This window comes from Neopsephotus bourkii, unplaced genomic scaffold (assembly GCF_033783945.1).
Source record: "Neopsephotus bourkii isolate Nb327-2 ecotype Australia unplaced genomic scaffold, CSIRO-AGI_Nbou_v1 NB_1526, whole genome shotgun sequence".
Taxonomy (NCBI): domain Eukaryota; kingdom Metazoa; phylum Chordata; class Aves; order Psittaciformes; family Psittacidae; genus Neopsephotus; species Neopsephotus bourkii.
Window position 1 is genome coordinate 2,557,068 of NW_026902002.1, and position 22,856 is coordinate 2,579,923.

The following is a 22,856-nucleotide window of genomic DNA, read 5'->3' on the forward strand; positions in this document are numbered from 1 at the left end:
AGCGGCGGAGGCGCTGGCTCTCACGCGGATATGCAAATGACACCCTTCTCTGTCGGGGGAGCGCTGTGGTTGGTGGAAAGCGGCCGCGACCACACAGCTGTGAGGGGTGAAGGGGGGGAAGCAGTCGGGTTAGAGCCGGTGGGTTCGGTTTTCCAGTTCCACACCCTCCCTGTACTCCCCTGCCGAAGTGAGGGAGCCCCCGCGCGGCATGAGGCGGGTTGGCGGTGGGAGGGAAGCGGCTTCCATCAGGGCGTCCGTGACGGCCCCGTTCGTGGGGACTGAGGTCTTGGGGACTCCGCGACACCGGAGCGGAGGCCGTGGGGACACTGAGGTGACTCGGTGGGCGAGGGCGCCTCTCCTTCGCCGCCCTGCTGGCGGGCAGTGCCCGTCTGCCGCCACTTCCATCTCCCCACCCCTCCCTGCCCGCGGCTGAGGTGATGCCGGCGGCCCTCGGGCAGACCTCTCACGCTGCCCGGCCCGTGGGGCCTCTCTCGGGCGGTCCTGCTGGAGCCCTGCGCTGCCGGCAGAGCCGGTCCCGCTGCCCGCGGGCTCGAGAGGTGACGTGAGGGAGTGTGAGTGGGGCTTTCTCCATGTTTGTTTCCTTTCTCAGGAGAAGACCTGCTGCCCAGGCGCAGAGCGGAGCGTCAGCTGCCAGCCGCTGGTGCTGGAGGTTTAGTGGAAGTCGTGGCTTAAGGACCCCCCACATGTACCGAAGCAACTAAACAAGGGAAGAGGCTTAAATCGATGGTCTTGTGGGCTTCCCCCTGTTTCCGATGGCCAACGCGCCCAGCGCGGAGGTGGTAGCTGCCGACCCCCGGGTACTGGCCTTAGCTGCTCAGGTTACCGAGAGCAAAGAACAGGACATCCCCCTGCTACTTCTAAAGTTAAAGGGTAATTAACTCCTTTTCTGAAATAAAAGAATGAGGCAGTGGAGTATGGACATTCTTGTTTCCTTCTGCCTCCTTAAAGACAGATCTTTCTGAGTATTTCTGACAGGACTGTGAGGTTGATAATACTGCTTTTCCTGAGAGTATTCAGGAAAGTTGAGTGTTCAGCTGGGCGTTGGGTGGCATTTGGCTTTGTAACAATAAGGAGATGCTGGGGAGCAAATGGAGAGGAAGTCTTTTTCTCCTTCTTAGCTGTCATTGTGCTTACAAGACCACTGCTGATGTGAGCAAGGATGTTGCACATGATCAAATCACTTCTGCCAGTACTTCTGGTTGAGAGATGGAGTGCTTGTCAGTATTCAGTTTTTTAGTCTTAATATAGAAGCGCAATCACAAGCTCCTGTGTGACTCCCCCCTGTCTTTCCTTTTGCCACATAGCCACTGCTCATGGAAACTGTAGAAACAAGTTAGGTCCTGTTCTAAATTAGGATGTAATTATAAGGAAGCTATATGTTTCACAGTGGTTGTGGTTTCTTCTGGCATAATAAATTCATACAAATGGGCTATATCCCAGGTAATGTATGTTGTCCCAATTGTCATAGAAGCTAAAAAATGGATTGTAGCTGTAGGAGTGAAAAATGTTGGGGGAAAAGGTATGCTGCTGTTAGCTGTTTTAGAAGTACCTTAATCCTGGATATGTGTACACATAGATTTTTGGAAAAAAAAAAAAAAAAAAAGTCTTGCACATCAGAAGCTCATGCTCCTCTTTGTCTCTCTCCTGCTTTCTTCCTGCAGGAATTTTAAGTAGTGCTTCCTTGGGATCTGAAGAATCAACAAAAATTAAACAAGATATATACAGTTATGATCTTACTCAGTACTGCATGCTGGTCCTTAGACAAGACCACTTTCGGCTGAATGGAGGCTGGGCTACTGCTGCCCAGCTAGCAGAGATACTAAGGTAAAAAAATGCTAAAAAGCTTTCTTCTTGTATTCTTTCTGGCCTTTCATCTTGCTCTTTTTCTTTTCAAGCTGTAATACACTGGCTCCCATCCAGAACAAGGCTTGTTGTTCAGGAAAGGCCTGGGTTAAAGTGCAGGGAGCAGTCAAGAGCAGAGGGGTCATGCATAGCCTAATTGGTCCTGTTTAATTCATTCTCACTGTGTTTTATTGAGCTGGGTAAACTATTTGGTGGGAACACTTTTTGTGTTGGCTTTACCCTTTTTTGTGAACAGTGCTCATCAGTGTCACAGTTCTTACCCAGCCACTGCTAATTTTGAACTGCAGTTATTTTAAAGAGTTTGTTCACTTAGATTTCATCTTGCAAAAATCTTTGGTGTGATTAACTCAGAGCTTGGCTTCACTCTATTTAAATATGTATTTAGTAACCCTATTTTATTTATCTATTTACATTTTCAACATACAAGAGGACCCAGCTCACACAGACTAGACAGCTTGATGTAGTGATAGGGTGAGAATGGCATTATTAAATGTAATTCATAGCTAGTAAATAGGACAACTTTACTTAAATCCCCAATGATCCAGTCTCATTTTCAATGTCAGGAAAAATTTTCCCCAAGTTATGCTTAATTTTGGCTTAACTAGGGAGCAGAATTCTAAGGCATGAAGCAATTAGGCAACCAGCTCTTATTTATGCCGTATCTGCAGGATGAATTTTTAATGCCAGGAATTTGCAGTAAAAGATGCAAGATTTATCACCAGAGTTGTGTGATAGATACTTAAATAATCCCCCTTAAGCTATTTCAGTTTGCAGAGAAAACTGAAATTTATTTTTGTTATAAAAACGTCATTTTGTAGCTGGATGAATCTCACCTTCATGCCCAGAATTTGCTTTCTGAGCCCTTTGGTAAGCAAAGCATTACGTGTGCGCATTCACAAAAAGCTAACCAAGCCTGGGGAAGATGTCAGAAAGCAAAATTCATAAAAAGTTAGGAAGATTTTGTTTTTGTTACACTAGTAGCAGTGTGCAGTACAGAATTGAAAAGCTTCCCAGTTGTAAAACATGCAGTTTCTTGTAAAAAGCCTTCCAGAAATGACCAACACGTTTGCTGTGAGTAAAATTAGAGAACTGAGATCTGAGGAACTGATTTGTAGCCCATGTGTATTTTTCAGTTAGAGGAAAGTTCTATACAGACTCACGGAAATTTTTGTGGTAAGTAACATTTTTCAGTGCGTATTTTTATTACCTGATCTGCACCCCTGCATCATCAGCCTGCCTTTATCAGGCTTTTATCTACCTTATTGTTTTGCCTTTTTTTTTTCTCTTTATGACCATCAAAGCCCTTCCCTAGCACATGGAACAAGCCTGAACAGATCCTGTGAAGCTAAAAGAGAAAGTGCATTGGATATTTTTTAAACTTAGACATGCTGTAATAAGTAGCAATATACTTGCTGTTTCCAGCCTGCCACCGATTCCTCTTCCTTTTGAAGCAGCTACCTTGGAGCCAGTCACAGCAGTTAACCATTGTTCAGTGTTGAATTGACCCATGCCAGTGAAGCATTTATTCTCTGATGACGTGACATTCATTCAAAGCTGTTCAAACGGTATATCTGGACATATGAATTTGTTCTGAATTGAACCCTCAATTCGGGTTGATTTTTTTTCTTTTCTTTTTTTTTCTTTTTTCTTCTCCTTCCTCCTTTTCAGTCATTGTTGTGTAGGACTAGAGGCAAAAGAAGATCCTGAAGAATTTCACAAGAAATTTCTTCCTTCAGCTATAGACAGCCTGCTGGTTTTGGGAAGACGTCTGCAAGCACGATTTATCCGAGCAATCAAGGTATTTAAGTGTTGTAGTTAAAAGAGCAGAGAACCTCTGTAAACCTTCCAGGGTTTTTGTATAAGTAGGGTGTTATTCTAGGAACACTGTATTATGAACATTTATTTCCCAGAACTTACGGTATTTTTTTATGCTGTGGCGCTTTGGAACTGAAATAAGTCATTGTGGAGCATGTGGTCCATTACATGTGCAAAACTAGTTTGGTACTGTACGTTTGTTTAGAGAGTTTAGCTACTACTTTTCACTAGTTTTAAAGGTAGGAGGAAGAAATGCAATTATAAGAAGCATACTAGAATTAGAGTAGTACAATAGAGAAAAATGTCTCACAAAAGTCAGCACTACAGTCATGGTAGCATCTTTTTAACTTTGCATATAATTAGTTCAGTCTTTGTAAGGGCTCTGCTCCTACTGCTTTATTCAGCTTTATCAAAAGATGTTTAGGAATTCTTAAGATTTTAAACCAGATTTGCTGAAGTTTGCTTTGCCATACAATTTCCGCTACCAAGTTGGCAGAAAAATCCCACAATGCTTGTTGGTTCTGAACCTGCACTTTGGGAGCCCCAAAGGCAGACTTTGTGAATTTGTAGATTTGGACACTTTCTCACATTTCCTTCCCTCTTTGCAGAGAAGGGTTTTGCCCAGCGAGGTTCTCTTATCCTTTTGAAGCATTCTGAGTTGCAGAATCAGAAGGAGGGACAACAAAAAAAAACCCAACAAACAAAACCCACAAATAAGTTAAATAACCAACCTCATGGATTCTGATAGTTTCTTTTAATATCCCTGTTTCCCTGTATTGTCTCATTTCTTGGCTCACTGGTTTCTTGCACTTAGCCGAAGTTTTCCTATGGAGTATTGTGATGGACACCAGAACCACAACTAGTTCTCAGAAAAGTATCAGTAGAGTAACATATTTTCTGTTAATTCAGTACTTAGAATTGCATTTAGTGCTTAAGAAGGAAGCTTCCTGAAGAGCGTCCCAGGAGACTCAAGTCTTATCCGCAATATGTGATTTCCCCCACACTTTCTTATTATGTCTCATCCTGCCTGCTACTTGAGTCATGCTTGTGGGCAAAGATTTCTTTTGAATGCAAATACAGTCTACATTATAATTAGTACTTTGGCTTTTAAACCTTGTGGTCTCAGAGGTGACTGGGCACCCAGACTTGGTGCTTGCTCAGTGGAACTCTGGAAATCCCACTCTACCGGTAGAGATCTGTAGTTTATTCTGCCCTCGTTTGCTTTTTGTACAAGTCTTTGAAGTCAAGGGAAGTACTGAAATAGCTTTCAGAAACTGATGTGTTGCCAAAACACAGAACAGATAATATTACAGTTTATTACTCCGATTTTATATCTCTCATTGTCAGTAAGAACCAAATGCAAATTTAAATTGTGACTGATGGCTGGGACTTACAGAATGGATCTAGGAATAGGCTTTCCAGAGTTTCATTTGTGAGCCTGAATTAATGTGGGAGATATCAGGCCAAGTGCTCTGTGACATTAGTCAGCAGTGTAGTACTATCAAAAGCCCCTTTGCGGTCCCACACCCCAAAATTTCATAGTTCCACTGGGTCACACATGGAATACAGACTCTAGACTGTGCTCTTGTATGCGTGTTCATGTGCTCAAACCGGGACTCTTCCTGGTCATTTTTCCAGTCCAGTGTTATCACAGGCAAGCACATAACATAGTTGGTTTAGCAAACTGATCAAACTTAGCTTAACAGTGGTTTGATGTTTGCTCCCAGACTTCCAAGGAGGAGGTGCTTCTGAAGCCTCACCATGTCAGTTTATAGGAACCTTTTTTATTTTTACAATGTACTTGGCCACTTTGTGCTTTAATCTTAAATAAGTTTAAAGCTTAAATAATGTATCTCCCACTTTGTATTAAATCTGTGATACATTTCTACTAATCTGTTATTTGTTTTAGCCCTCCTATGCTATCAAATATTTTTTAAGGAGTAAACAAGACTTCTCTCTCCCTGTTATGGCTTTTTTCAGGAATGGATGGGTTTTTTTAATGTGATGTCTTCATTGATCTCAGGCCTTGAAAGAATCACAAGTTTGGGTTGGTTGGTTTTTTTGTTTTTTTTTTTTTTGACTGATTCCCACACTTTCACCAGCTTCATTTGGGAATTTGAAGAAGTTTTGGTCTCCAAATCCCTGAATCATACAAACCTTCCCACTGCATCACGCTGAAGTTCTCAGTGAAGATAACGTACACATGTTTTTACCTACTTGTGTTTTGTTTAGGATGAAGAAAAACAGGATTTTTTACGCTGGTTCCAAACAGTAACTGATGCCATCTGCTGGCTGCTCGGTGGGCATATTCAACTAGCAGCATGTGGTAAGGGAAAAGTAAACCCATAAAACACTTGGAAGTTTATTTATGGCAAATACAGGTATCAACAATTAATCTCAAGCTAATCCCCACCTAATTTTCTAAATTGAAGTGGATGTTAAATCAGTTTCTTACAGTAGTCCACTCAGCAGAAACAGCAAAACGGAAAATGGCTAAGGTCCACTAAAGGGAAATACTAAGGAGTTTCCCTTCTAGTGTTTCAGAAGCAGACATTAAAAGTGTTTTCCTGTAATTTTCCTTTGTAATTTTGCACCTTAAAAATAGTTTCCTGATAAGCTACAATTCATCTTTTTAGCTGTGTGTGGTTAACATACGCAGAAATTTGATCAGAATACGCTGCTGACCCTGAGAAGTAGAGAGAGTTGAAAACAGATTTATGAAGTTGTTACCACTATGGGAAATTTTACAGATACTTAACAAACTTCACTATACATTTCTGGCCAAAATAAGCTTTCGGTTCGACCAGTGTTAAGCACACTGATTTTAAAAAGCAGAATTTGGGGTTTTTTATGATACAGAGCAAAAACCTGAGGATCACAAGGTATGTAACTAACTAAAAACACGTGGCCAGAAAGATTACTAAATATGTATACAGTGATACACTGGAATTAAAAAGATGGTGCTGTAATGACATCAGTGGACTTACATGAAATAAGCCTGGTGTAACAAACTGTCAAGGTTGAGGTTCTTATCTTCTCTGTATATTGTTGCCACAGTGATAATTCCACTGTTGTAATAAGAAACTGGTACTCATGTAACATAAAAGGTTTTAAAGCTTTTATTCCCTTACAACACCAGTGCCTGAGGGATATCCAAAGGCAGAAAAAACAGGGCTTAACATGTTTTTTGGATGTTGAAGTAGTTTACTTATGCCTGTACATTTCACTGTAAAAATTATAAAAGAGGGATTTTGTTCCAGAAACAGTATCTGACTTTACTTGCTGTGACTTATGTTCCATAATAAAGTTTGTTTGGTTTATGGTATTTTCAAGTCTGGTTCTGATTGAGTGATTTCTTGTTTACTTGGTTTTGGTTTGTTTTGCTTTTGCAGTACTGCAAAATGATCACTTCCTGCAGTTGTTAATAACAGATGATGTTGAAACAGCAATTCTGATGATGTCTGTTTTACACAATATTTTGAAGGTCAATAGGTTAGTAGTTTTTATATCATTGTTTTCTTCTGAATTTTAAATTTAAAACTCAGCTCATTACTGTTTGGTAAAATAGAATTTCTTCATGTACAAGAATTGTGTTGTTTTTTTTCCTTAGTCTTTGTTGTGGAAACAGAAAAAAGAAAATAAAAGCTATTTTCTTTATTTTGTTAAATTGAGGGAATGAGAATCAGTTGATTGAAACAGTAGTACTGCCTGCCTGCATCAGATTGCTGGGCCAGCTAGCTGGGTATGTGGGCTTGTTGAATGCCTGACTTATCTAAGATCAAGTCACTGTTAAAAAGCTCATAATTTTAATTAACACTTCAATTCTGCCCCATCTGCCCCTCCCCTTTTTCTTCTTTAAAGTTCTGTCTTGCTTCAGGTTGATAAAGAGACCCTTCACTCTGTTTTGGATGAACTTGTTTATAAGCTTTCAGCTACCACCAATCCTGTCATAGGAAATGCTGCTACAAAACTGCTATTGGTGGTGGCAAAATTTTGCAAGCAGCTTGTGAAGTTACTCACAACTCGCTACAAAGGTTTGTAAACATGCATGCCACCAATAACTTGACTGCTTACATTCACTGTGAAAATATAAAGATGGAGGTTTCACATCTCATATGGGATAAGTACCCCCTACGTATGGAAACTGCAGTGCCATGTTGGTGTTTTTTAATCCCTTCTGTTCATTTTCATTGTAGTTTAAGGTGCCACACCTCTTCCTGTTTCCTAGATTTATTGTCTTCTGTGTATTGAGGACTCTGCATGCGGCAACTTGTCTCTTAAAGCTGCTGTTCATCACTTCCAACTTGATGGTCTTCTTTCTGTGTGATGTTCTGCATCTTTTTTTCCTGTGCAGGTTGGATATTGAGAGATCCTAGTAGCGGGGTGCCTGTTACTGCCCCAGTAAGAGCCAGGCATCAGACATCTGCCAATGTGCTAGGGCTCACTAATCCAGAACCATCAAAATTTTACTTAAAGCCAACTTCTGTTACAGGTCTGCCAATCTGATAGGTTCTGTTCTGTTACTGACATGATACCTGTGGTTTTATATCCAAGACTGGAATAAACTTTTCCAGTAATTCACAAAATGGGTTTATTATTTTGTCTCAATGCCTTTAGATGAGGAGGTATATCAGCATGCATATAATTTGCTCCATGTTATTCATTAGTTAATGAGGTGTCCCATTTACTGTTTCTGTCTCTAGCCTAGCAGGGAGATCCAGGAAATCCCTTTGTCCTTTGTCATGCCCTTGGAGACTAAAAAAGAGGCTTTGATGTTTGGCAGGTCTTTTATATTCTGGATGATATTAACGGTCAAAACTACTTGTTAGGAGCCTCAGGTCTTTGGGGACAAGGACAGTGAGAAGTGGGTATGCTAGACAAAAAGGTCAAATTCCCTTTTTTTACGTTTGTATTGACTATTTATGAGGCAGTACCAGCCAGATAAACTTCTGGACCAGACTGGCAGCTTTCCCACCTTTTGGCTACAGAATTGAGGGAGGAGAGCTTCCTATTGGTATGAAATTAAGTATAAGGTGCGTAAATCTAGCATCACATTGCAGCTTCACAAGAAGCTAATGCGATAATCTGATCATTGCAACTCTAGCACGCTGGCTGGTCTTAAGAAAGGCACATCTCCATCAGAGGCTTATGCTTTATTTTGCTGTAGAATCACAAAATGCCACAGTCATTTAGAGACAATCTCACTTCTGTGAACGTATCCTTTTCCCATTAAGGAAAACAAAAGAAAAATCCAATATTTTTTTTTCTTTTTTTTTTTCTTTTAAAGTTAGAGTCCTTATGTTAGTCTTCACTCAAGCTTTGGAATCCTTTGGATAGCTTGAGGAGTAGCAGCAACAAAGAAAGCATTACAGCTTTTTCACCAGCTGGCTATCTCCATTGAAGTAACTTGGCTTTACAGTGGCTCGGAGCTGTTGGCAGTGTGAGGTACTTCAGTGCAAGCTTTCAGTGGCAGCCTGCTGGAGGTGAGGACATCACCTGACTCACATCTCCAAGACTAGCGTGGTCTTTATAGACCCGGGAGGGCCTGGTCGTTATGTCTGTGTGTGTTGACACAGCTGAGAGGCACACTTGAGGTCTCTCTGTCAGTAGCTGGAAGCTCCGTATGACTGTACTTCTGTACAGAAACTGACATGGTTGCATCAGACCCATAGGACTTCTGCCTTGTGTAGCCAGGCTGTGCAGAGCTCAGGCAGCAGTAGGGCATCCCCTGACTCCATTTGAAGTCTCACCTGTTTCTCTTCTGAAGAAGTTAAACTATAGTTGTCTTTCCAAAATGATGCATGTATGATAAACAGAGGTACCATTTCTGTTTGTATGAAGGACTTCGTGCTCCATGTCCAGATCCATGCATATAATTATACACGTGTGTTGAAGTTGTCCAGTTTATGCATATGTAACTGGAAAAGTTGAATCTGCAGTTCTTTCAGGAGGCTATCCAAACGTGTCTACTTCCTGCTCCCTTTCCTTTTACATCCAGCTCCCTATAGAACACTCAGCCTCTGGGATTTGTGTGATACAAAGCTAAAAAGCACATGTTACTGTCTTTCTGTATCCTCTGTGCAGCACAGGGAGCATGCATGTGTGTGTATTGTGGGGGGAGCACAAATGCCTTTTTTAGCTACTGCAAACCTAAAAAGCTGTTTTGTCTCAGGGATTGGATGCACATGTATTCACAGACTGAGCTGTGCAGATAAGACATCAAAGAATTCCAGTTATAAATAAATTTTTATTATGAAAAATACAAAAGCAGTGCTAATAAAACCCAGCACTTGCATGGTATTTTGCATCCTTGTAGAACCTTAAAATGACTTACTGATAAGACTCCGAAAGTACACTGATAATGTAGCTGCCAGTTATGTAGGTATGAGAGATAGGGCCGTGGACACACAAAACTATGGGCATGGCATTATACTTTTCTGTGACGGTTGGAGCACCAGATATTCATTGATAATAAACTGCATTGAAACACAAAGATGACTGAGTGACGGTGTTCAGCTCTACTGTTCCTGTGCATGTAGAATCAGATTTGATTTTATTTACTTGAAAATTGTTGATTTGAAATCCTGAAAAATTCACCCTAGCAGTATCACATGCTGCTTCTCTCTCTTTCTTAGGATTAAAAGGGCTTTTAAGTAAACAGTGGACTGGCAAAGGATTTGACAGGGATCTAAGTCAACTTCTGGATCTGCTGTACTTGGAACAATCCAATGGAAAAGGAGAAATGCAGGTGCTGAAGTTTAATGAGACTTTTATATGTGAAATCCTAGTTACATGTGATTTATGTATGTTTAGAATGGATTTACTCTATCACTTTGACACTTTTCAAAGCCTAGTTTATTTTTTCACTATATTAATGGGCTTTAAAATTTCATAGCTAATCTTTTCCCCCTTCCATCATTTTAGAAGGCATCAAGAAACTGCCCAACAATTAAGGGACAGCCACTTAAGAGATTGACTTTCTGTTGCAGATTCATTGTAGATTTCTATACAACCGTAGATGGGGGTGTGCAGAGGGGGGCAAGTATGGATTATTTTTGTTAAATAGAGACCAAAAATAATTGTCTGCTTTTTTCACATCAGTGTTACAAATTTAGATCTCTCAATTCTAGGCAGCGTTCACATAGAATCAAGTCATGTAGAGGAAATGCTCAGTAAGAAGAGCTGGGGTGTATTCTACAAACCTCTTCACAAAATTTTACATGCAGGTTTCTCAGAGATAATGCCTTAAAGGCAGTCAGGTTATAGCTGTAGAGACCTGCTTTCATCTTCAACAGAGCAGTGTGTTCTGTGGTTTTGTTGGGGTTTTGTTTGCTTCTTTGCTTGAGGGTTTTGTTTGTTGTGGGTTCTTTAAGAAATCCATTTAAAAATAGAATTGATTTTTTTTTTATCATGCTGCAAATGTAACATTTTTCTTCTGCTCATTCTCCAAACTTGTCTTTCTGCCCTCTCTAGAGTAGGTATTTTGATTGAATCACCATTTGAAATATCAAGTGTTTCAGGTGTTTTAAATACAAATTTCTAACATTGGTTAATGCAGCTAATATGTATTTTATGTTTGTGATGTAGATTTGTTTCCCACAGAGAGCATCAATCCAGATGATCAGATTAGGTGCCTTTAGAGGAATACAGGGTTCAGGACAGCAACTGTTTTATAAGACCTTATGTTCCTCAAGCTGTTAAAAATACTAAATTTTGATGCATTTGAAAACTGTTTTTTTTTTTTTTTTTTTGCCAAATGCTGCAATTGTTCCAAATATGTAAGCATTAATAGTGGTTTTTCTATGCAGAGAAAATAATCTACCAATCGCTTTATTGATTTCAGAGGCAGCATCAAGCAGCTTGTATAATCCAGGCTATGTGGAGGGGATTTCAGACAAGAAAAAGGCTGAAAAAACTACCCCAAGCTGTGACTACTTTACAAAGAAGCTTCAGGTAAACAGTATGGTTCTGTAAAAAGCACTAAAGAGAAGGATTAGTAGGAAGGTTTGGTTTAGTTTTTCTCAGGTTACAGAGTAAGAGGAAGAATTTGGCTCATGTAATCCAATGGCCTTTTTGAAATAGGGCTTATCAAGAGTTTGTCCTCTTGAAGATGCCTTTTTCCAGTCAGCTGTTATTTCTGAAACATAAAGGTAACACAATGCCAATATGAGCTGTTTCACTACAGATTCTTGTAGCAGAAATATCCAAAGTGTGCTTTTCCAGCAGGACCAAACTGCCACTTCTGGTGCCAAAGGCTCCAACTGTCCCTTCCCCAGCTGCCAAACTTCTCTGTGAAAAAAACTTGTGTCTATGTTGCTTTTATATGTTTTTTGTGTATTTCTGGCACATGGAAAACTAAAAGCTTGCCACACTGTAGCATGGGATTGCACTAAACAGAGTTAGAGGACGGTGTACTGGTAGTGGAATAGTTAACTTGTTCACAGTTAACTTGACACAAAATTCCACCATAAATTGAATGTGGAGCAGTCCTGGAGTTTCCAATCTGCTATGCCAGAGTGCTGCAGAAACCAAAGCCCATAGTGCTTGCTTAGTACAGTGCTTGCAAGACCTTGTTCCTCATTAATATTTGAAATCTCTTGACTCTCGGAAGTGGGGTCATTTCAGTGACCTAGAAATAGTATCATCTGACTTGGAGCACCAGAGAAGAATGAAGCTACATAAATGATTCTTGTCTTACTCGAAGCAGGATTTCAGCAGTAATGTTAGCACATGTTAGGCCAACTCCTGAGAAATGTAGTGTGAATTTAACATAGGTCAAGGGTTCTAAATCAAGTTCAGATTCCATAGCAGGTTTTTTCAATCTTTTTTTGCATATATTGAGCATTACCATGTCAAAGCTAGATCCTAGAAATCAATTAGTCAAATCACATTGCATTATGATCAAGGTGTTAGGGAGCAGACAGTTATGATTTGTTTTCTAGACTGGCATTAAGAAGATACTGGACTATATAGGATGTCACCTTTAAATTCTGGAAGGTTTGCAGGGACAAGCATTGTGCCTATGGAAGGCCACTACCTACTCCAGCTTTTGTGCTGGAATACCAAGGGTAACGTCCTTGTCACTCCTTTCTACTGCACCATACACTTTGAGGCAGTATTCCTGCCCTCATCAGGCACCTTGCAAGCCTGCAGTGAAAAATCAGAGCCCAGAAAACTTGGATGATGGGCTAAGACATACCATGGTGAAGCAGAAGGGAAAGGGTGGTGAGGCTGTTGGCAGTCAACAAGCTACTTGACTTTCCTGTGTCATGTTTCCAGCATGCCTCTTAAGTAATTCTTGAGTAATTTAAATGGACTTTTGAATATGTTTGTTTAATATCGAGAGGAATAGAAATGTATTCATATCCTTGCAGCTGTGTGTTTATGGCTCAGTCAGTCCCAGTGTACTGAGTAAATATAGTAACTGTACCACTCTATAGTGTTGGATTTTTGTCTGTCTAGGTCAAAGCTGCAGTTAGTGTTATGCTGAAAAATAGTGTAAGTATGACTTCAGAAAAGCTTTCAAGAGATTCTTTTAAGAGTGAGGGTTTGATTATATTCACAGATTTATTTTAGAAGAAGTGTGGTTAAATATTCCTGAGGTTGAAACTCCAGACTTGGCTCACCTGCAGCTGCAGTGGAACATCTTAAACTCTGCATGTTATGTTTTAGAGGGATGATGAGAGGGAGGCTGATCTGTGCCATGAACTACTGAAGGGAGCTTGGATCTTATTCTCTGTGTGTTTTGCTTCTGTTCAGAGGCATTTCTCTGTCACAGTGTGGTCTTGTGCAAACAAATATGTCTTATTATTGGGAGGAACAGAGAATGAAGAATAGCATGTGTTTTGCAGATTTCACAGGAAAGAGCCAGTATCAAAGAAACATTTGAATACCTGACAGACACTATTGGTAGTTTCACAGATGCACATCTGAGAAGTTCATGAAACATTCTTGTAGTTTCCTGCCTAGTGGAGCTGATAAAAATGTCTAGGGGAAATTATTAATGTAATCAAGGGTCCTGTCTGAGCCTGTGACATCATTCCACTTGGAAGTGTAATATGTGCCTCTCTGGATTAAAAATGCAAAGATTTACAGCTCTGATTCACACAGTTGTGTTGGCTAAAATTTCCTGAAGAAATTTCTGTTCTGATGTAATCACATGTATCATGATTTGTCTTGGTAGGTAGCTGTGTGGGCACACTTCAAGTCGGCATTACTGTCCTAAAAGAATTATGGTCTCTCAGTTTGTGGTGGAGGTTCTTTTTTCAGTTAGGGCCAGAACTTTAAATCCAGATGATCAATTTTACACAATAGCTTCCACCTCACTTTTCCCCACCTAGTTGCAGAGACTGAGGAGAAAGTATGGTTGGGGAAAATTATAACTCAATTTATGTTATTGATGGGGAACTTGCAACTCAGTAGTACTGTGAGTCTAAAGGTATGTGATATGCAGCAATACCAAATTTGTTGGACATTAGTTCTAGTCTAGCCTTTTTAATCCTTTCTGGCACCCCTTAGGCTTGTGCTCTGTCCATCTATCCTCTTTCCTAGTGCTTCAGGTGCTCCTTTCGTAGTCTGTGCAAGAATGCTAGAGGAAAGCGGAACTCAGGGCTGTGGGCCCAGTGGGGTTACTCAGGCCTTGAGTGGGCAAGTGATTTTGCTGCAACAGGAGAAGAGTAGGGGTCACATAGAATCATAGAATGATAGAATAGTTAGGGTTGGAAAGGGCCTTAAGATCAGCAAGTTCCAGCCCCCTGCCATGGGCAGGGACACCTTGCTCTAAACCATATCACCCAAGGCTTCATCCATACTTACCTTATTGTGGGGTAAACTTGTAAAGTTTTAAACATGAAGCCTCTAGTGAGGTCAGGTCCATTGGGATGAGAAGGGGTAGTGAAGGGGAGTCCTGGCTCACAGATCCTCATATGTCACTGAGATGGTGTTGGTCTTGGTAATTATGGGTACCAATACACCAGTATAGTTAGTATTAACATAGTGGTCTATATATTAATATGTTAGCATATATATAATTGATATACAGGTAATTTACACACTCTAGGGACAGTTACAGAATTTTCAGTTGTCTCATCCATGAAACATCTGCTGGGGCTTTCCCCATGGCAATCACAGTGAGGCATCATCCTAACATCAAATTGCAACAAGTAGTACAGAGCAGGAAGAAATCACAAGAAAATTCTTTCCTGGCGTTCTGTTAACAAAGTTGATGGAGAAAATGCATCAGTCTGTCTTTCCTGGAGAAAAAAAAATCCCTCCAAACTGAAGAAGTGAGCCTTAGCAGCAACATTCTGATCTACCCTTGCAGTCAGTACAAAAATCATAGTATGATTATGGAAAGCAGGTGCCATGCGTGCTGATGGATGCATTCGAAAAGGTACTGGGGGACATGAATAATGTTGCTTTACCTCTTCCTCAGATGGTGGAATCAAAATTGTTGTTCTATTTTGTGCTGGCTGTGAATGTCCCACATGGAACATCATTCCCTTCAGGGTCCTTAGAACTTTATCTTAAGTAAAAGTATATCCTCTGGTTTGATACAAGGTTTTATGACTGGCTCAGAGTTTTTCATGACTGTAGATAGTGTGGTGATTTGTTAGCTTGCAGGTTATTTCTCATCGTTCGGTTTGGTCCTGCAGCCAACAGCTGGGATGGCAGATTATTTTGTGGATTTCCTCCCTCGATGCTGGACCATTTAACACAAAGAGAAAGAGAGATTCTTTTAAGGAACGTACAACTTCAGCTAATTTTAATGTATTTCTGTATTGCAGAGCCAAACGGGAACGGGAGCTGCAGCATTTGAAAAAGCAGAAGGAAGATGAGGCTCTAAAACTGCAAATGCAACTTCAGAGACAGAGGGCCATGAGACTGTTCCATGAACGACAGCTGGCCTTACTGAAAATAATCCATGCCAGTATGATTTATATTTAAACTATATTAGAAGATTAAGCTGTCTCTGTCTCCTTAAGAACAGTTTCTTCAAATTATTTCCTAATCTTGGGTGTATGTTTGCACTGTAGTCTTACTGTCTCTTCTCCTGATCCAATTACCTGACAGAGAACATGCTAATTCTGCAAGGGCTCAGTAACTACTGATGAAGATCTGCTGCCTTCAAAACAGTGCAGGAGAAAGGGAGACCAAATTTTCTTGGGTTACAAAGCTTCATTGCAGCTACAAGTCTCTGAGACATAGAATCATAGAATAATTAGGGTTGGAAAGAACCTTAAGATCATCCGTTCGAACCCCCCTGCCCTGGGCAGGGACACCTCACACTAAACCATCTCACCCAAGGCTCTGTCCAACCCAGCCTTAAACACTGCCAGTTTTTTTAGTACTATCTAGTTTAAATAGAGTAGAGTAAAAATGTAACTCGTTAAGAGATCCCAACCCACAGTCTCATAACTGTAGTTTTGTTACATTTGTAGGTCAGGTAGGTAAGTACATGGAGGAAATGGAGGGGAAATCAGCATTAACTATCCAGAGATTCTGGCGAGGATATAGAGCAAGAAGAAATTTCCATCAACAGAGACAATCTCTTAAGGAGTATAAAGCAGCTGTTGTCATCCAGAGAGCAGTAAGTATATGCTTTGTTCTAACATTCTATAGAACTGAGTGGATTATTGCAGTGCCTCAGAAAGCTCTCTTTATTCTCTTACTGTTGATGTAGCCATAATTTATTAAAAAATTATTCAAAGGTTGACAGTCTAGAGCCATAGATTGCTTTGACATGTTACACCCTGCATAGATTACAAAGCCTAATGCAGACTTGTAACTAAAATATAAGAGCTGCCACTATGAAATGTAAGGTTGGAATTTCACCATTGTACAGCTGAGTCAGTAGTTTATTATGAGTGTTCTTACTATTTCACATTCATGCTGACCATTGTATGTTGTCTTTTCAGCATCACAGCTACACTTATTCTTTAACAGATACAGGACTGGAACATTTTTTTTTCATTAATTGATAAGACTGTGTGTCTGTGATTATCATATTCTCATATATTCTTTACAAAGGCTTGTAAATTCCTGGAAAAACGAAGAAGGAGGAGATCTCTTTCTCCTTGGAAAGATCCCAAGGGACTGACTGATGAGCAGAGACTAGCTTTGCAGCAGAAGGTGGATGACTACATCAAATTGCATCCGGTCTGTTTCTTAGTCATTTCATAATCTACATTAATGATGCAACATTAAATACTGTAGAGATGAAATATTGTCAGCTTCATAAATTCAAGATAATACATATGAGGTATGCATAAATTAACCCTGCTTGTTTGACAGCAAGACACTGACATATTGGGGATTTTAACCATTAATCTAATAAAAAGGGTCAAAGGAAACTGTAATTGGAAAATTTATATACTTGATGATGGATAGCTTTGGAAAGAGCTGCAGAGGAAGCAAAGTTACTGAGTTAACAATTAAGAATAGGATTTGCATTCCTTGTTTAGACATTATTCTGCCCCCAAAAGATTTAAAGTAACCAGCTCCTAATGGTAATAAACTGTTATATTCTCCTCCAGGCTTCCCAAATGTCAGAAGAAAGGAGTAAAGAATTACATATGCAGGCCCAGGAAAAGCTGGCACAGTTCCTGCTGAGGAGCAGGCTGGATCAGAGAGCAGCTCAGCGAAGAGAGACATTGCTGGTTCAGGTCAACACTGATGTGGAGCTACTAATGAGTATGTGACTGTTCTGGTCATTATTTTAATTACCATTTGGATTAAACTAATTTAGAAAGAAAATTAGAGGGAATGGTGGTAAAGCCTCATTTCAAAACTGAAATGTCTTTCTTCCTGTGCCATATGCCTTATCTTGATATTTAGACTTTGTTAGAGGTTACCAAAGCGTTGCTACATGCTAGGTGTACACACCTGCTTTTCAAGGAACATCATCTTCTTCTGCTAAAAGTCTCTCTCTGATATGTTCACATGAAAAGCAATGGCCCTGTAAAAGGCATTAAAATTTCTAAGGAGGAGATCTCACACAAGCCTTCTGTTCTACATTTGTTTTGCTTTGGTCTGTCTTGTAAGCAAGCCACTGGTTGAAGCACTCTCACCTTTTCCAGATAAAGAGGGAAGTCTTTGAACTATGAATTCCTAGTCATGTTTTCATTTTCTCCAGCGTGGCTTTGTTTGAAGCAGAATTCACTCTTGTGCTATCTTAATTCCAGACAAGTAGCCCAGAGTGAGAGTGAAAATAGCAAACTGCAGCCACCAGAGAGCACTCAAGCCAGACAAAATTCAGCAAGTTACTGAATTCCATTATTTTAGTTTGTCATGTGCTGTCACTGGAGCTCATTGCTCCCTGACCAGGCAAATCAGCAACATACTCTTACACTGGGCTGGGTCCCTCAGGCAAGGAGTTCACTGCGCCAGAGCAGTGGAAGCACTCTGCTGATGTCACCTTGCGCCAGGAGTGCTGATCCAGCAGTAGTGGCCAAGAGGTCCTCTTTCTCTTAAGTCATACGTTCACAAGAAGTCACTTTGGTGGATGTCACCACTGCACATGAATGGAAGTCCTGCTTTTTCTTCCTTCTTCTCCCTCCCCCATTATGTATTTATTTTCTCAGATTAGCTTTAATTTGGTTCACTTTTCCGATCAGGTTTATAATGCAGCTGTAAAATTGTGATGCTAGCATAGGGAAAGGGGTGATCTAGAACAGTGGGAAAGTGGGAGGGTAGTGCTGCTTCTTTTTTTTTGTTTGAAATATTCTTAAGATCACAAACAAAAAAATCTTATTTTTACAGATGCTCCAGGGTTAGCAGAGACCACAGAAAAAGATCTTGATGTCTTTATGAGTCGATCAGTCCCTGTAGCTACCAAAGCAAGACAGTCACACAACGCTATGCTGAAATACACTCGCTGGCCATGGTGGAAGAAGCTTGGAGATGAGTTTATGGAGGATGATGTCATTCCTGATGATGATCTAAATGCAGAACTGGGAACTCTATTTATTGGTGGAAGGAAATCCTGTTAGGTAACAGGCAGAAGAATAATTTACTCAACCAGATGCGTGGCTTGCACCATGCACTCACTTGCGTGAGATTTTAAGGAAGAAAAATATCTGAATTCTTAGACGAAGCACTGACAAAGACCAAAGCTTTATTTTAGTGCATTTGACTTCTCTTATTAAGAATCTTATTATACATCAATAATTAGATCCTATTTATTATGCTGTGGTAAATAGGATTTATATGCTGCAGTTGTAAATGATGATATTTTGTAATTTGTATAATTTTAAAAGTAAATTCATAAGCTTTGGCTTTTTAGTTCTTATTCACACTCGGATGCATAAGGAATGATGCCATTGTAAAAGCCTGGACTTTTATAGCAAGGCCTTTGATAAGGTGGTGTGATTTGAGATGAAGATGGGTTCAAAACAGACCAAGACACCAACAAGAAGTCAAGCAGTGAAAAACTGAACATGAGCCAGCTTCAGTGTGAGCTCACAGCCCAGAAAGCCAATCGTATCTTGGGCTGCAACAAAAGGAGCGTGACCAGCAGGTCAAAGGGGGTGATCCTGCCCCTCTACTCTGCTCTTGTGGGACCTCACTTGGAGTATTGTGTGCAGTTCTGGTGTCCTCAACATAAAAAGGACATGGAACTGTTGGAACAAGTCCAGAGGAGGGCGACCAGGATGATCAGGGGACTGGAGCACCTCCCGTATAAAGACAGGCTGAGAAAGTTGGGGCTGTTCAGCCTGGAGAAGAGAAGGCTGCATGGAGACCTCATAGCAGCCCTCCAGTATCTGAAGGGTGCCTGTAAGGATGCTGGGGAGGGACTCTTCATTAGGGACTGTAGTGATAGGACAAGGGGTGATGGGTTCAAACTTAAACAGGGGAAGTTTAGATTGGATATAAGGAAGAAGTTCTTTCCTGTTAGGGTGGGGAGGCACTGGAATGGGTTGCCCAGGGAAGTTGTGAATGCTCCATCCCTGGTGGTGTTCAAGGCCAGGTTGGACAGAGCCTTGGGTGACATGGTTTAGTGTGAAGTGTCCCTGCCCACGGCAAGGGGGATTGGAACTTGATGATCTTAAGATCCTTTCCAGCCCTAACTATTCTATGATTCTATGAAGCAAGCACTAGGCAGGCTGGGTGTTAACAGCAGGGTAGAATGGCTAACTCTGGTTATCACAGGCAAAGTTTGGCCTGAGGAGCCTCCATCAGCCTCTTGATAGCTACAAGGGAAAAAGCAAGGGAAGGAAAAAAATCCATATTGTTGGATTATATGTGTTTTAGCATAGAATCATGTCCCACGCCTTCCACTAGACCAGGTTGCTCCAAGCCCCATCCAACCTGGCCTTGAATACTGCCAGGGATGGGGCAGCCACAGCTTCTCTGGGCAGCCTGTGTCAGTGCCCACCACTCTCATAATGAAGCATTTCTTCCTAATATATCTAATATATTATTTACATTATCTAATCTCTAAATACCTTCTTTCAGTTTAAGGCTATTCCCCCTTGTTCTGTCACTACATGCCCTTGTAAAAAGTCCCTCTCCAGCTTTCTTGTAGGCCCCCTTTAGATACTGGAAGCTGCTCTAAGATCTCCGTGGAGCCTTCTCCAGGCTGAACAACCCATCTCCTTCAGCCTGCCTTCATAGGAGAAGTGCCCCAGCCCTCTAATCATCTTCATGGCCCTTCTCTGTCCTCATTCCAACAGGCTCCTGTCCTTCTTGTGCTGGGGCCCCAGAGCTGGATGCTGTACTCCAGGTGGGGTCTCACAACAGCACAGTAGCAGGATACCAGTACACCAGAAAACCCTACAGTTAAGGGCCAAAGGCTGCTTGCTGCTTACCAAAGTGCCCAGAAAGAAAGGAGAAGGCAAGGCTGCAGCTGCACGATTGGTACATGTGCTGCTTTTGAGGTGAGAGGCTCTCGGAGTCTGAAAAATTAGACTTCACCTCACTGCAGAGGAGGAGGAAGCACAGTGATTTCTGCTGGTTACATGTGGGCAGCAATACTTGTTCAGCATGTTTGTTTTCCACTCTCTCTAGAAGGTTTTGAGTTTTAATTTTAGCAGAAAAGAATGGAAAACAAATAAATAGAACTAGCAGGCAGAAGCCCAAGCACATTTAGATGCATCTGATAAATTGAAATTAATAACTGGACAGCTGCCAAGAGGAAGAGCTGTGCTCTTGTTAATTTTTTTTAATAGAGCTGTGATTTGGAAGGCACCAAATTGGCTCTCAGTTCCTTTCTTGGGGAGGTGACTCCTGGAACAAGCCATTAAGTACGTGCCAGGATACTCGCACGTGCCTGTGAAGTCACATGCTGCTCTGCACAGTCCTGCTATTAGTTTTCATCCATGCCCATAACAAGCTCTACAACCATGAGAGTGGAGGGGCGAGGGGCAGTCCCCAAGTGCTCCAGGGTTGGATGGAAGCTGCCCAGCTCTGGCACTGGAAAAAGCCCAACATCTCTGGATGAGCTGCAGCAAGCTGGCTGTTACCTTGCAAATACATGAGTCCGCTGCGTGTCCCCTCGTAGTGCCCTGTGCTGAGCAGCCATCAAACCAAACTATTTTGAGAGCAACCTCTCCTGATATGTTTGTTCCTAACCACCCTCATTATAACAGCTCTTTAGCACAGGAGGATGTTGACAGACGTGCTTCGCTAAATGTATTTTATATAAAGAGGTGAGACCCCTGGCCACTGTTAAATACCAAGTGAATTATAGAGCCATCTTGCTGAAAAGTCATTTATTGTAATGGTCTCTGCCACTCACTGCCATTGGAGTGGATAATGAACTTCCCCTTTGGAATATGCAATTCATTTGATAATGGGTGTTTTTAAGTGAACATGGAGCCTGGTGAAAGGTGCAGTCTTGCTGGAGGAATTCAGGTTGCTGGGTTGTTTATTACCAGCCCAGCAGCACAAATTTTGCAGCTGCCATAGTAAATAAAAATGCCTCTTCTTATATTGTGCACGTCACCAGGAGATCTCAGTCATTTAAACTGGAAGAGGGGTGATTTAGATTAGATAGTAGAAGGAAATTGTTTACTGTGAGGGTGGTGAGCCACTGTCACAGGTTGCCTGGAGAAGCTGTGGCTGCCCTGTCCTTGACAATGCTCAAGGCTAGGATGGACAGGGCTTGTAGCAACCTTGTCTGGTGGAAGGTGTCCCTGCCCCATGGCACGGGGTTTGGAACTAGGTGGTCTTTAAGGTCCCTTCCAACCCAAACCAGCCTATGGTTCTGTGATCTTCATTTTGCAGACCATGGAAACTGAGGTAAGAAAGCCATGAGGGAACATGCCTTAGCCATATATAATTTTATAACCTGTCACTTGCTCCTGTTACTGTCTCAGGCAAAGCAAGACAGAAAGGAGTCACTGCAGCATGCCAGGGCAGAGCTGGAAAATGCTCTCAGATGCTAGTTACTCTAGCCAACTTGGAGCCTGGGCCAAGCAAAAGAGGTCCCTGAGCAAATCTGCTGTCCCACTTCTCTCACAGGTGAACAAGATTTGGCACAGCTTGGCTCATTCTCCTTTGGGGTCTTCCTGCTGGCAATTTATTTCACTGCAACTCCTTTTTGGGATAAAATACCCCTGCCTGAATAATGAGAACAGATGTATACAGCTAAACAGAAGCCACCTTCAGCCCACTACCAGGTGAGCAGTCCCATCTGGGTCACACAATCATGCAAAAAAAGACTGCAGGAGAGGCCCAGAGCTAAGATGGGTCCAGCCCTGCTCCCACCTGTCTGCTTGCCATAGATCACAAGCACACCCAGAAAGCTGGGAACTGTTACTCAGGCACAAACACGCAACACAGGTCTGGGCTCTGCCACTGTTGCTGGTGGAGTGACAAATGTGGGGGGCATGCTGTGACATGAGAAGGGGCAGCAGTGAAGCCGGAGCTATGAAGGCCATGAAGCTCAGGTCATTAAATATTGATGTCATCTAAGCTGGCCTGTGGGGGCGATTTAGCTGAATTGCAGGTTTCTTTTGCTCTGATAAATTGGACCAATTTGTCATGTGGTTTTGTTTCTTCCCTCTCTTAAGTAAAGCTATATGGGAGCGTTGTTGCTGCAGCTTCAGCAGCAGCAAACAATCTGAAAAACAAAACGCTCTGATGGATATGGATAAAAAAAGAAGGGACAATGACTGTTCTTCTGCTGAAGGTGCCACCGGAGTCATGGAGCAGGA

The 22,856-nt window shown here is 41.5% G+C and overlaps 1 protein-coding gene across 6 annotated transcripts; it reads left to right on the forward strand.

The window, feature by feature from the left end:
- Positions 1 to 128: 128 nt before the first annotated feature.
- Positions 129 to 18,979, forward strand: IQCB1 (IQ motif containing B1). 6 transcript variants are annotated; one of them, XM_061370086.1, is made up of 14 exons: positions 129 to 224; positions 611 to 890; positions 1,679 to 1,845; positions 3,553 to 3,682; positions 5,932 to 6,025; positions 7,092 to 7,191; positions 7,561 to 7,733; positions 10,335 to 10,447; positions 11,543 to 11,652; positions 15,486 to 15,628; positions 16,140 to 16,288; positions 16,729 to 16,857; positions 17,235 to 17,391; positions 18,460 to 18,979. In XM_061370086.1, exons 2-14 carry the CDS (start codon positions 774 to 776, stop codon positions 18,687 to 18,689), a joined length of 1,812 nt encoding a protein of 603 aa, XP_061226070.1. In that variant the 5' UTR covers positions 129 to 224; positions 611 to 773; the 3' UTR covers positions 18,690 to 18,979. The 6 variants fall into 6 exon arrangements, with proteins under 6 accessions (XP_061226070.1, XP_061226071.1, XP_061226072.1 ...); XM_061370087.1 differs by having other exon boundaries at positions 137 to 187; XM_061370088.1 differs by lacking the exon at positions 129 to 224 and adding an exon at positions 290 to 339.
- Positions 18,980 to 22,856: the final 3,877 nt, after the last annotated feature.